General features: G+C 26.8%; 1 protein-coding gene across 5 annotated transcripts in view; it reads right to left on the reverse strand.

The window, feature by feature from the left end:
- LOC117175158 (golgin subfamily A member 4-like) overlaps window positions 1-12,819 on the reverse strand; it is a 67,390-nt gene that overhangs the window by 39,934 nt on the left and 14,637 nt on the right. For 4 of the 5 annotated variants that reach the window (XM_033364756.1, XM_033364754.1, XM_033364753.1 and 1 more), the window contains exons 6-8: window positions 8,459-10,291; window positions 8,172-8,312; window positions 3,178-3,473 (exon numbers count right to left, since the gene is read on the reverse strand). In XM_033364756.1, the coding sequence (XP_033220647.1) occupies window positions 3,178-3,473; window positions 8,172-8,312; window positions 8,459-10,291 (2,270 nt within the window). The remainder of the gene's footprint in view (window positions 1-3,177; window positions 3,474-8,171; window positions 8,313-8,458; window positions 10,292-12,819) is intronic. The other variant, XM_033364757.1, reaches the window with a different exon arrangement.

Genomic DNA, 12,819 nt, shown 5'->3' on the forward strand with positions numbered 1-12,819 from the left:
TTCAAATCGAATTAGTTAAAAATTGAATATTTTAGACTGAAACAATAGTTTTAACTTAATAAAATCTTTTAATTAAGAATATATTATTATGAAGTTATTTTTAAGTTGAAAATAGTTGATAAACTTTCAGTCACACGTTCACATTTGTTTAGTGACTAAGATTTCAAATTTAAACCGTTTAAGTTTTAACGTTAAAATCTGAAAATACTTAAATTTTGAACTGATTTAAAATCTTTTTGTCAAATCGTTTTTGTTTAGTTTTTATTACTTAAAGTAAAGACAAATTTAAAAAAATTATTTATTAATTAAATAAAAATGTTTTTTATCCGAAATTTTCAACATCAAAGGCTTTTATTTTTTATTTGTTCAAGTCTTTAAGAAAGCATTTAAAAATTCTTTAAATTAAAAATGTAAGCTTAAAAATAAAAATGGAAAATTTTTAAAGTAAACAAAATTTGAATATCGCACTGTAATCTAAATAATAGCATGATTGAAAAACATAAAAATTCAACTAATTATTTAAAAACTGTTGAAATCGAACGCGGACAGATTTTTCTTTTACAAATTTGTGAAATTCCCGGTCAAAAAAAAACTTCACTGTCATTTCCCGGTTTTTCCCGGTTTCAAAAAATTCCTGGTCATTTTCCGGGTGTCCAGTCCAGCGGCCACCCTGAATATAGTCCAAAATCAAAAAGTGTATAATTTTCAATAAGAAAAATTTCCAATTCACTAACCTAATATTTTTAAAGTACTAAAAATTAACTTCAGTTTTTATTAAAATTTGTATTATTTAGCCCATAAATTATCAAAATTCCTACTCATTCATCCCTATTCTTCTCTTTTTTCTCGTTTCTCCAATTAAATGAGAACTGGAATAATAGAACCTAATAAAAAAATCTAACTATGTTTTAAAGTTCATTCGTTTCAGTTGAGCAGTGTACTATTATATTTTTAGTTAAAAAATCATCATTTTTGGTTAAAATTATTATTTGAGTCAAAATTGAATTCTTTTGTCGAAAATCCAACCATTTGGTAGAAAGTTGAAAATTCAAGTGTTTTGCTGAAAATTTGTTTTTTGGCTTACAAATTCAACAATTTGATGCAAAAGTTTTTTCTTTCTAGACCGAATTGTTGACTTAAATATTCTTTAAACATTCAACTTTTTGGTTTAAATTTTTTTTCAATTCATCATCTCGTCGAGAATTCGATTTTTGTTTGTTAAAAATTAATTTTATTAATTTAAAATTGAACTATTTTGTTGAGAAATCAACTCAATGATTGAAAATGAACTTTTAACTTAAAAATTCATATTCTTGGGTTCAAAATTCAACATTTTGAAAGAAAATTCAACTAAACAGTCTAAAATTAAACTGTGCTATAGAAAATTCATTTGTTTTCATTGAAAATTAATTCTCCTAAATGAAAATGTAACTATTTCATTTTTTGTAAGAAATTTATCTTTTTTAGTAAAAATATATCAACTAAAAAATGACGCAAATAAAATTTCGAGATAATTTAACATACATTTTTCAAACTGTTAAATTGAAAATTGATGTTAATTTCTTAAAAAATCGTCTTTCTGGTAGGAAATTAATCTTCTTAGCAGAAGATTAAACCATTTAATTAAAAATGTATATATTTTGTTTAAAATTCATGTTTTTTTTGTAGAAAATATAGTTTATTACTGAAAAATACATCTGTCCGGTTGAAAATCAATCTGTTTTAGTTTAGCATTCGAGTATTTGGTTAAAAATTAGTTTCTGTTGGTTAAATCTGACTTTTTTATTTTTCATTAATAGTAATATTATTAATTTTATTTTATTATTATTTTATTATTGATATATAATAATATCTTGAAAATTTGACTGTTTTTTTTTTTTTTGAAATTTATATTCTCGGGTTGAAAATTCCACGGGCTTGTAGAAAATTCGCCTTTTCGGTTTAAAAATTCAACTATTTGGTACATAATTAAATTGTTTATTTTTTAAACGTATTTTCTGGTAGAAAATTAATCTTCTGAGTGAAAAAAAGTATTTGGTTTAAAATGCATGTATTTTGTTAACAATTCATCTTTTTCGGTAGAAAATTAGTTTTCTGCTTTGAAAATTAGTTTTTTTTTTGTTGATAAATACAACTAGTTTTGATTTTAAACAAAAATATTTTTTCTGTTAAAATATTCAATATTGTATTTTTCGATCAAAATTAATCTTTTAGGGTTGAAAAATTAACTCCTTAGTTTAAAATCGAAGTACTTCGTTGAAAGTTGAACTACTTCTTAGAAGTTGATTTTTCTGGCTAAAGATTCATAATTTTAATTGAAAATTTATTTTTTTGTCAATAATTATTTTTTTAACTGGAAATTTAACTATTTTGTTAGAAATTCAACTGATTAATTCAAAATTAACTTCTTAATAAAAATGCATATTCTCGTGTTAAAAATTCAACTGTTTTGTATCAAATTCTTCTTTTTTTTTGCTAGAAATATAAAAAATTGGTCGAAAATTAAACTATTTTTTTAAAAATTAAACTGTTTAGTAGAAAGTTCGTATATATTTTGGTAGAATGCTAATCTTCTTCGCTAAAAACTATTTTGTTAAAAATATACGTATTTTGTCGAAAATTCATATTTTTTGGTAACAAAATTAATCTTTTGTGTTGAAAATTCATCTTTTTGATCGAAAACGTAACTATTTAGTTGACAATTTAAATTTGTGGTTGAAAATTATTTTACTTTGATTAAGGATTCAACTATTTTATTCGAAATTCGCCTTTTTCCTAATTAATTAACGCTCCCTAAAAATATCAACTGTTATATTTTGTGTTGAAAATTCATCTTAGTCAAATATTTAATAATTAATTACCTAATAAGATGAATCAATACAAATACTTTTTAGTCCACAGAAATTATGTAAGGTGAGCGAGGGAAAAAACTTACGAATACTAATAAAGGGAAGTGAAAAAAATATTTTTCAAGGAAAGACAAGAAATAGTGTCTTTAGTCACATTTTTTCGAAATAATAGAAGTGTCATCGCTAAAAAAAACGAAATAGTATCAATAGTGTGGTGAGTCCGAGGGCCTGCATATAAAATATTAATATACATAAATATACAGCTTAAAAAATACTGTGATTAAGAATATTGCGCGTTTATCGAGCAATTTTGAGAGATTTTTCTCACCTTTCTTGGAGTAAATCCTTTTTCAGGGACATCTTCTCTCCCCCGGATTGTTCAGATTGAATAGCTCGGTTGCATTCTTCTTTGAGCTTCTTAATTTCCTCCTCGTAGCGTTTAATCGTTCTATTTGCTACATTTATATTGATATTGTGATCTTCCTTCAAACGCTTAACTTCTAACTCGTGTTTGTCTCTCAACTCTTGAATCTCGCGTTTTGCGTTATTCGTGAATTTGTTTCTTAATTCTAACAATTCAGAAGGCCAGTTTTCTTCGACATCTGCATCGATTGTGAGTAGAGTCTGAATAATTTAAAAGTTTCTTGTATTAATTTCTTTTTATAAAAGAAATAGTTTTTAAAATAAAGGGCAAGAGATCCCAGCACCAAAGGTGAAAGACATTAAAAAACAGATGATGATGAATGGATAAGGCTGGGAAATTAAAAGGAAAATTTATTATTATTAGTAGAGTGTCTACCAGACGGATGATTTTTAATTTTGAATACTTCTTTTTGAAATTAACATGTCCTAACTCAGAATATTAATTCTTTGGAAAATATCCTGTTCCATACCAGAATTATAGATCTTTTCGAAAATTCCTCGTTTTAGGTCAAAATTCTCATTCTTTTAGAAAATTCACTGTTGCAAGTCAGAATTATAATTCTTCTCGAAGATTTCGTCTACTAAATCGAAATTATAGTAATTTTGGAAAATTCCTTGTTCCAGATTTGAATTACTATTTTTGTTTGATAATTCTGGGATCTAATTAAAAAATATACTTAATTATACCCCTTTTTTAAATCCAGGTACAACTCAGAACTATAATTCTCTTGGAAAATTCCCCCAATCAACTCAAAATTAGCATTCCTCTCAAAAATGTTCTGTTCAAATAAAATGTTCAAGAAAATTCACAAAAACTTGTCATGGTCAATGAAATTAAAAAGGGAGAAATCTTGAAGCTAAACATTTGTTCATTTGAATTAATAAAAACTAAACAGCACACTAAAGCACTCACTTGAATCCTAAACTTTTAAAATCAGTTTAAACACTTTTTGAACTAATAAATTATAGAGTTTTAAGGTTCAAATTCCATTAAAAAAAATATAAACCCACGCTAACATTTTCAATGTTCCGAATTGATGAATGAATAAATAAATTGATAAATTTTCAAAAAAATAACATTTTAACCAATATAAAGCTAGAAACATTAAAAATTGAAAACTATTTTTGTTTTGAAATAATTTTAAATATTCTTTCAAAATCAAAAACAATTTTTCCTATAATTCTCAAGACAATTGTGTTATTATCTTAAAACCTTTTAAAGTCCTTAAAAAGTAAAAAAATTGTATTTAAAAAATCTGTTTTGTTTTCTACTTTTAAAAAATATTTCGAAATATTTTCTTAAAATTAATTTTTTCAATCAAAAATCATTTTACATTTTTCTAGGAATCTTAAGAACATTTTTTATTCTTCTAAAAACCTTTCACAATTTTTAAAAAAAAGCTTCTAATTATTTCTTCGAAATTTGAAACAACCTAAATTTTATTTATTTTATATCAATTTCTAAATTAATATTTATTCTTTTCAAACCTTCTAAATGTCTCTTGAGCTTACTAGAATTTTTGATTAATCAGTAAATGTTGAAATATTATTTTAAGGGTCGCAGTACAAACTAGACAACGAAAAAAATTGGAATTTTTCATGAGAGCGAAAAAAGTTATGTAAAATCGACAGTACTTTTTAATGATAAGACAAAAAACCGCTTCTGAGATATGGGGAAGCTAAATAAGAATAATACATGTTTCAATAAACAATAATAATTTTGAGAAATGTCCTAAAGGGAAGAAAAAAATTATTACTGCGGCAAAATACCACGCTAAAATTTTAACTAAAATTTAAGTTGCATTTTTTGTATTACTGTATTAAAAAATTATAATTTGAAAAAAACATTTTATCAAAATGCGCATTTGATTTTTTAAGAATTTTTGTATGCAATAAACCCATTTTCGAAAAATCTTGGTTATCTAGTTCTGTAATGCCGCTTTTCATTTATACATCAAAATTCAACAATTTCAATTACAAAGAAATAAAAAAAAATTTTAATAGAGCAATAAAATTATTGTAACCTTCAAGTTTAGATGCAACACTCTGAAAATTGTAACGATTCAAGTCTTTCTATTTCAAACAATGCAGTTAAAAATTGTTTGGTTTTTATAATATTTGATATTATTTAATAAAAGCGATTAAGTATAAATCTATCCATTTGTAGTTACTTTAAATCGAAAATAGTCTATAAAGTTTTAATCGTTCATAACTTTTTAAAGTCAAAGTTATAAAATTAAGCATTGTAGACTGAATAATACCATCGTTGTAAAAGTTAAGAGCTGAACTCAACATTATAAAAAAGTTGAAATAGGACTTATTTTAAATTTGTAAATAATGCCGAAAAAAAAGAGAAACGATTGAAAGATTATTTTAAATTGCATTATCATCATGTGATATATAATTTGTGATATTTCAAGTGATTGGATATATTTTTCAAAAAATTCCTATTTTCCGATCACTGAACCTCTGAAATAAACTATAACAAAATATTGCCCCTTTACTGTACGTAATTTTTAGTGTCCAGAATTTCTTTCTAATTCTAAGTCTGAGAACTCCATTTTCAAAATCCCCTCATTTTTTCTCGAATAATTTTTCATTTTCCTTGATCATTAATATTCTAATACCAGAATTTTATTCTTATAATTTCTTTAACATAGAATCTTTTATAAGCGGAATGAAACAGCATTTGAAATACAAATTAAAAATGTTCAAACTTATTAATTTATTTTAAACAAAAATACAAATGTATTTTGTGCTACAAAATATGGATTTTTAACAAGTAAAAAGTAAAAAGAATTTTTAAACAAAAGATGAATTTTCAACAAATAACGATGATTAATCCAACAAAGAAATAAAATTGTATCTAAACTGATAAACCTCCAAGCCAAAAAAGGAAACTTTCTCTAAAAAAATTCAATTTTTATACAAAAAGTATGACTTCAACTAAAAATTAATTTTCCACGAAACTGATGTATTTTCACCCAACAAAAATGATATTTCAATCCAAGAACATTATTTTTTTACCCAAAAAGGAGAAATTCTAGCTGATAAAGATCACGCTTAAAAAATTACATTTTCAGTTAAGAACTTCCAACAAAATAGTTAAATCTTCAACCAAAGAGTTGAATTTTCGCCTGAAAATACAAATTTTCGCCTGAAAACCAAATCTTTTTACCAAAATAGCATTTCATTACTCAAGCAAAGAAAAAGAATTTTTAACCAAAAAGATGCATTTTCATTTAAAAAATGATATTTCTACTAAAACAGATGAATTTTTAAATGAAAAAGATTAAAAAAATAGTAAAATTTTGTTTAAAAAAAGATGTCAGTTGACTTTTTACGATGAAAATATGAATTTTTTAAACATAAAATAAGTCTCTATGAAAAAAATTGAATTTTTAACCAAAAAGGATGAATTTTTCTTTCCAAAAAGATCAAATTTCTCTCGAAACGGATAATTTTTTTTTCATTAAAAAAATTCGCTGAATTTTCATCTAAAAAAGATTCCAGTTGACTTTTCAAGATCAAAATATAATTTTTTCAACAAAAACTAAGTATCTATGAAAAAATTGAATTCTTAATCTAAAAAGACGAATTTTTTCACCAAAAAGGATGAATTTTCAATAAAAGACTTGAATTCTCTACCAAATAGTTGCATTTTTATCCAAGAAAGATAAAATTTGTACTCAGACAGATGAATTTTTAATAAAAACCGAGGAAATCTCTTTTAAAGTTGAACTTTATTCCCGAAATGATTTAAGTTCATTTTTCAACAGCAAAATATAAAATTTCAGCAAAAAAGTAGGATTTTTTTTAAATAGTTTAATTTTCAACCAAACAGGTGCATTTTTATCTAAGAAAGATGAATTTTCTCTTAAAACAGATGCATTTTTTATAAAAAAAATTCAAAGAAATAGTTGATTTTTCATCCAAAAGAAGGTTTTAATTCTTTTTTCAACACCAAAACATTATAATTAAACAAAAAGTCAATTTTCTATGAAATTGTTAAATTTGCAACCAGAAATTTGTATTCAAGAAAAATGAAATTTCTTCTGAAACAGATAAAAAAAATAGTTAAATTTTCATCCAAAGAAGTTTCCAACTCACTTCCCAACACCAAAATAAGAATAAGTTGTTTTATAATAATAACAATTAAAAATAAATAATAAGTTAATTTTTTGCTGAATGTTTGAATATTTAACCAAAAAGTATGACGTTTTAACAAGGTTGTTAATTTTTCAAACAAACAGTTCACTTTTTGTCAAGAAAAATGAAAACTAATAAAACAGGTGGATTTTTAAATACAAAAGACAAATTTAAACAAAAGTGTGTTGAATTTTCACTCAAACAGACTACAATTGACTTTTCAACACAAAAATATGAATTTTAAACAAAAATTAAATTTTCTAGAAAATAATTAAAATGACGAACATTTAAATCAAAAAGACAAATTTCCTAAAAAAATAGGTTGCATCCAAAAAAGATTTCAGTTCACTTATCAGCAAAAAAATACGAATTTTAAACAAAAGTATAATGTTCTACACAGTGAGTTGAATTTTTAATCCAAAAAGACGAATCTTTAACAAAGCAGTTAAATTTGCAACCAAAAAGGATGTCTTTTTAAGAAAATTATTAAATTTTCAACCAAATAATAAAATATATAACTAAAAAGATAATCTTGTCGAGAACGTTTCTGCAAATTTGCTATCACGTAATTTAAGTACAGTCCCTTATTTACCGATGAACAATATTCCCGACCTTTTCCCGATTTCTCGGTCAGGTAGACACCCCAATTAGGATTCCGAAAACCCTATTTTAAATTAATCAGTAATAATAAATTGATAAGCGATCTAAAAAAAATACGATTAACACTTCAAAGTAGCCGAAAAAAGCTACCTGAATTTGATCCTGAAGTGCGTTGACAATATCAAGTCGAGCAAGTGCCACTTGTTCCTCAAGTTGATGGCTATAAGCAGCTCGGAGTTTCGTCAACTCACTACTTTCCAATGCTGTCTCGTCCAAGTCAGTTTGACAACACTGCATGCGTGAAAGGTCACACGAAAAATAGTTAATTTACACAAGGGACGCGTGTTATGAATGAAATGTTAAGTCTCAAAAAAACAAGTCATGCTTAAATTAATTTTCCAACTCTTTTCACAAGATTATAACAAAAAAAAACTTACCTGATTAATAGCCTTAAGAAGAGACGTTCGACTTCCCTTCTCCTTAAAGTTCTTCAACTCCTGCTGTAAAGTCTCCACTTTTTCCTTATATTCTCTAATAACCATTGAAGTCTCTTCATTCTTGGCCTCAATTTTCGAAGAGTTATCCACATTCGGACAATCTCCAGCACCTCCAAAGTACAAATCTTCTGTGAGATCTTCAATTTCACTATCATCCGACATCTTCTTCGACTGCTGACTAAAAACTTCCTCCGAATATTGCTTCTCCATCTGCAAACACTTCTGTTCAAAATAAGTTCGCAACTCTTCCATCGCCTCCTGATGTCTCTTTTCAGCCTCATTGATCTCCAGTTTGTGCTTCTCACACATCTCATCGATCCGCCTGACAAACGCCTCATTCTCCTTATTAAGACGATTGACACACTGCTTGAGAGAATCAATACTATCGGCCTCGTCTTTCAATTCCCCGATTTCCTTCAGCAACTTCTCATTCTCAGATTTCACCCTCTCAAACTCTTCATAATACTTTCCGATCTTCTTCTCCATTTCCTCGTAGTCCTTCTGTTTCTCCATTGCTTCCTTCAACTCTTTGAGAAGTTCTTCATTCTCTTTGGCTAGAGCATCCGCCTCTTGCAACTTGGAAATATCGGTCTTTCCAGGACTGTTAGCAATCGTTTTAGAACTATCATCCGTCGTATTTTTATCCGGAATCTGAAGAGAGAGATTCGTATCGCCAAGATTCAAGTTAGACTCATTGACAAGATTGCTCCTTTCGGAAATCGAGTCGTCCACTCGGCTCTCCCCCATTAACGTTAAATTCAGTCTCTTGTATTCTGCACATTCAGCCCAAGCAGCAGCCAAACCATTTTTCAATTTCTCTCTCTCTTCTTCAACCTTCCTCGTCTTGGAATTCATCGCCTCTAATTTACATTTGTACTCCAAATTCTCCGCTTCCTTCTCCCTCAAAGTCTTCTTCAGAGCCTCCAACATCTCCTTAGGATCGCTGGATGACACTGAACAAGTGTCGGCAGAAGACGCTTTATCATAAATGTTCTTCATGTCCTTTAACTGTTTCTCATAAGACTTCTTCGCCAAATTCGCGAGTTCAAGTTCTTCATTCGCTTTTCGAACACTACCCTCAAGCTCATCAATTCTACGCTGAAGCTTCTTCTCCAGCTCGCTTTTTTCCTCCAATTCGTGAAGATTGTGTTGGTACTGCACAGCGAACTCGTCAAGGGTTTGATAGACTGTCGCGTCGAAAGGAGATGAGTTGGAACTGATGCCACTGATCCTCGACATACTCTTTTCCAGGTCGTAGATTTTGCTACTGAGAGACCTCTCGTGCATTTGATTGTTTTCAATTAGGGATTGGGCAGCAGCGTAACGAGCCGAGAGATCGTCCATTTTGAACTTAAGAACCTCGTTTTCTTGTTTCAAAGCCGCTACGTCGGAAAGCGCTTGCTCCAAGGATCTCTCGATGCTTTCTTTCGATTCCAGGACACTCGCTGCCGCTATATATTTCGCCGTCATGTCGTCAAGTTGAATTTTGTGCAGACGAATTTCCTCGTTCAACATCTCGTCCCCGAGTTCCTCGAGTTTTGAACGCTGAAAGCTGATATCCGATCGAGAATTTTGTATATCGCTACGGCTCATCAACTCGAGTCTCAGCGCTTCAACGGTTTTTTTATAATTGGCCACTTGCGCCTGGAAGACTGCGAGTTCTTTCGTATGAGCAATTTCTTGCTGCTTTTGATCTTCCTTTAACTTTCGCATATTGTCCTCGTAGTTTTTCTTCATGGATTCTAAATCGGATTCATACTTGGTTTCGAGATCCTATGAAGAAAATTTAAAAATTAGAGTAAGAGTTGAATTTGTTCCTAAAGTTCAGAAAATTGAATAATAATTCAAAGAAATTTGTATTCAATTATCTTATACTTGACATGCAGTGCATATTTAAGTAAAATAATTTAAATATATATTCAAATTCCTAACTTCTCAAGTAAATATATCGCATTTTCAACAAGATAGACGAATTTTTAACAAAATAGTTGAACTTTCAAAAAAAAAAAAAAAAATTAATCTTCTACCACGTGGATTTTCATCGAAAAAAAATTTGAACCAAATAATTCAATTTTGAACTAAAAAAAGCTTAATTTTTAAGAAAAAACGAAATAGTTGAATTTCAATTTAAATAATTTATTTTTAACAAAATGAGGAACTTTCAACTAAAATTATAAAACTCCAACTGGAATAGTTGAATTTTAAACCAAAAGGGTTAATTTTCCACTAAAATGCTGTATATTTAGCCGAAACACTTGAATTTTTAACCAGAGATGAATTTTCAAACAAAAATTAATTTTCTACAAAACATATGATATTTCAACAAAAAACATCAATTTTAAATGAAAAAATATGAATTGTCAAAAGGAAATTAAATAATTGAATTTTCAGTCAATGAAAAAAATTATTTTCAATTAAACTAAACTAAACTTCAACTGGAATAATTTAATTTAAAAAAAAATTATTTTCAAACAATTGTTACATTTTTAAACAAAGTTATTTAATTTTCAACTAAAATGATGAATCTTTAACAGGAATTGTTGAATTTTAAATCAAAAACAATCTTTTAACTAAAATCATGAAACTTTAACTAAAAAATATCAATTGTCAGCTAAAAAATAAAGTTAAATTTTAAGTTATAAAAATTAATTTTCAAACAAAAAAAGCTTATTTAAACAAAATAGTTAAATTACCAAATAAAGAGATGCATCATCAACTAAAAGTAATTGAATACTAAACCAAAAAACTTAATTTTAAACCAGAATGATACATTTTCAATCAAAAACATAAATTTAAGACCAAGAAGCTTTATTTCTACCAAAAAAACGCATTTTCAACTAAAAAAATATAATTTTCAAACCAAAAATTAAATAGTTAAATTTTTTAATTAAATAAAAAACTAATGTTGAACCTAAGGCAAAAATCTTGAACTAACCAGACGGAATATTCAACTGGAAATTTAAAGTTTAAAAAATTAATTATCAACAAAAGAGAAACAATTTTCCACAAAATAGTTAATGTTTCAAATGGAATAGATACATTTTAGTAAAAATAAAATAGTACTTGAGCCAAAGAAGAAAGGAATTTTCAATAAAATAGCTCATTTTTAAACTAACAATATGAATTTTCCATGAAAAAAAAATTAACAAAAGAGTTTAAGTTTTAACCAAGTAATTAAATTTTCGTTTGAAAAGTATAAATTCTGCCCGAAAAATATAGCAATTGATATTTCAACCACAAAAAATTTAAATTTTTTATCTAAAACAATGGAATTCGACCAAAAAAGGTGAATGTTCAACATGAGTTGAATTTTGAGTTAAGAAAGATTTTTCAGTCAAAACGGAGAGAAAAATTGCAAACAAACTATTCAATATTCAAGTGAAAAGATTAATTTTCAACTGAGAAGATACATTTTCTACGAAAAAGTACGCTCTCAAACAAATTTCCTGCCTTTAAAAAAATTCCCTGGCATGACATTTCACTGAGTAATTAATATAAGCAGTATATATAAAAATGACAGTAGAATTAAATTAATTAAGGAAAAACATGCTAAAAAATGTATTATCTATGAAATTAGATAAGGATGCCAAAAATTGGTGCTCTTACCCCACCAATACAATTTCTTTAATTTTTTTCGATAAAAAAAGATGAAATTCGGATATAAACAGGCTATCTACTCAAATCCTGGAAAAAATTGCCTGCCAATTCCAGGATTTTTTCAGGTATCATTTGTATCAGTTCTTGTAAATATATAAATGTGTACAAATAGTACTATTCATTATGTAAAATTAAATAAATGTTTTTTCACTTGTGAAAGTAACTTTAAAAGATAAATCATTTCGTAATGGTAAAAGTTTCTAGCGATTTAATAGATGTTTAATTTAGAAAGCTTCCTCAAATTATATTGCAAGATATTCATAAATATATGCTCACCATCAACTATAAATAATAAAACCATAATTAATAATTTCTTGAATTTGTTCCAAAGTCCATTGACTTGGATGTTTTAAAAAAAATGTATTTTATCTTTATACACTTAAAATTCAGTGTGTATTTAGAACATATTATTATTTTTAATGAAATATATTTTCCAGGTGAGTAGATTAAGTAAAATTAATGTGGATACGACTATATTCAATTGAATTTCAAAGTGCTTTAGATTCCTAACTTTAAAACAAATAAGATAAATTTAGTTGAATTTTCAATGAAAAAGATCAATTTTCAACCAGAAATGTAACAGCTAAATTTTAAATGAAAAAGAATGAACTTTAAGCCCCAAACAATTTTCAACAAAATATAAA

This window comes from Belonocnema kinseyi, chromosome 6 (genome assembly GCF_010883055.1).
Source record: "Belonocnema kinseyi isolate 2016_QV_RU_SX_M_011 chromosome 6, B_treatae_v1, whole genome shotgun sequence".
Lineage (NCBI taxonomy): Eukaryota > Metazoa > Arthropoda > Insecta > Hymenoptera > Cynipidae > Belonocnema > Belonocnema kinseyi.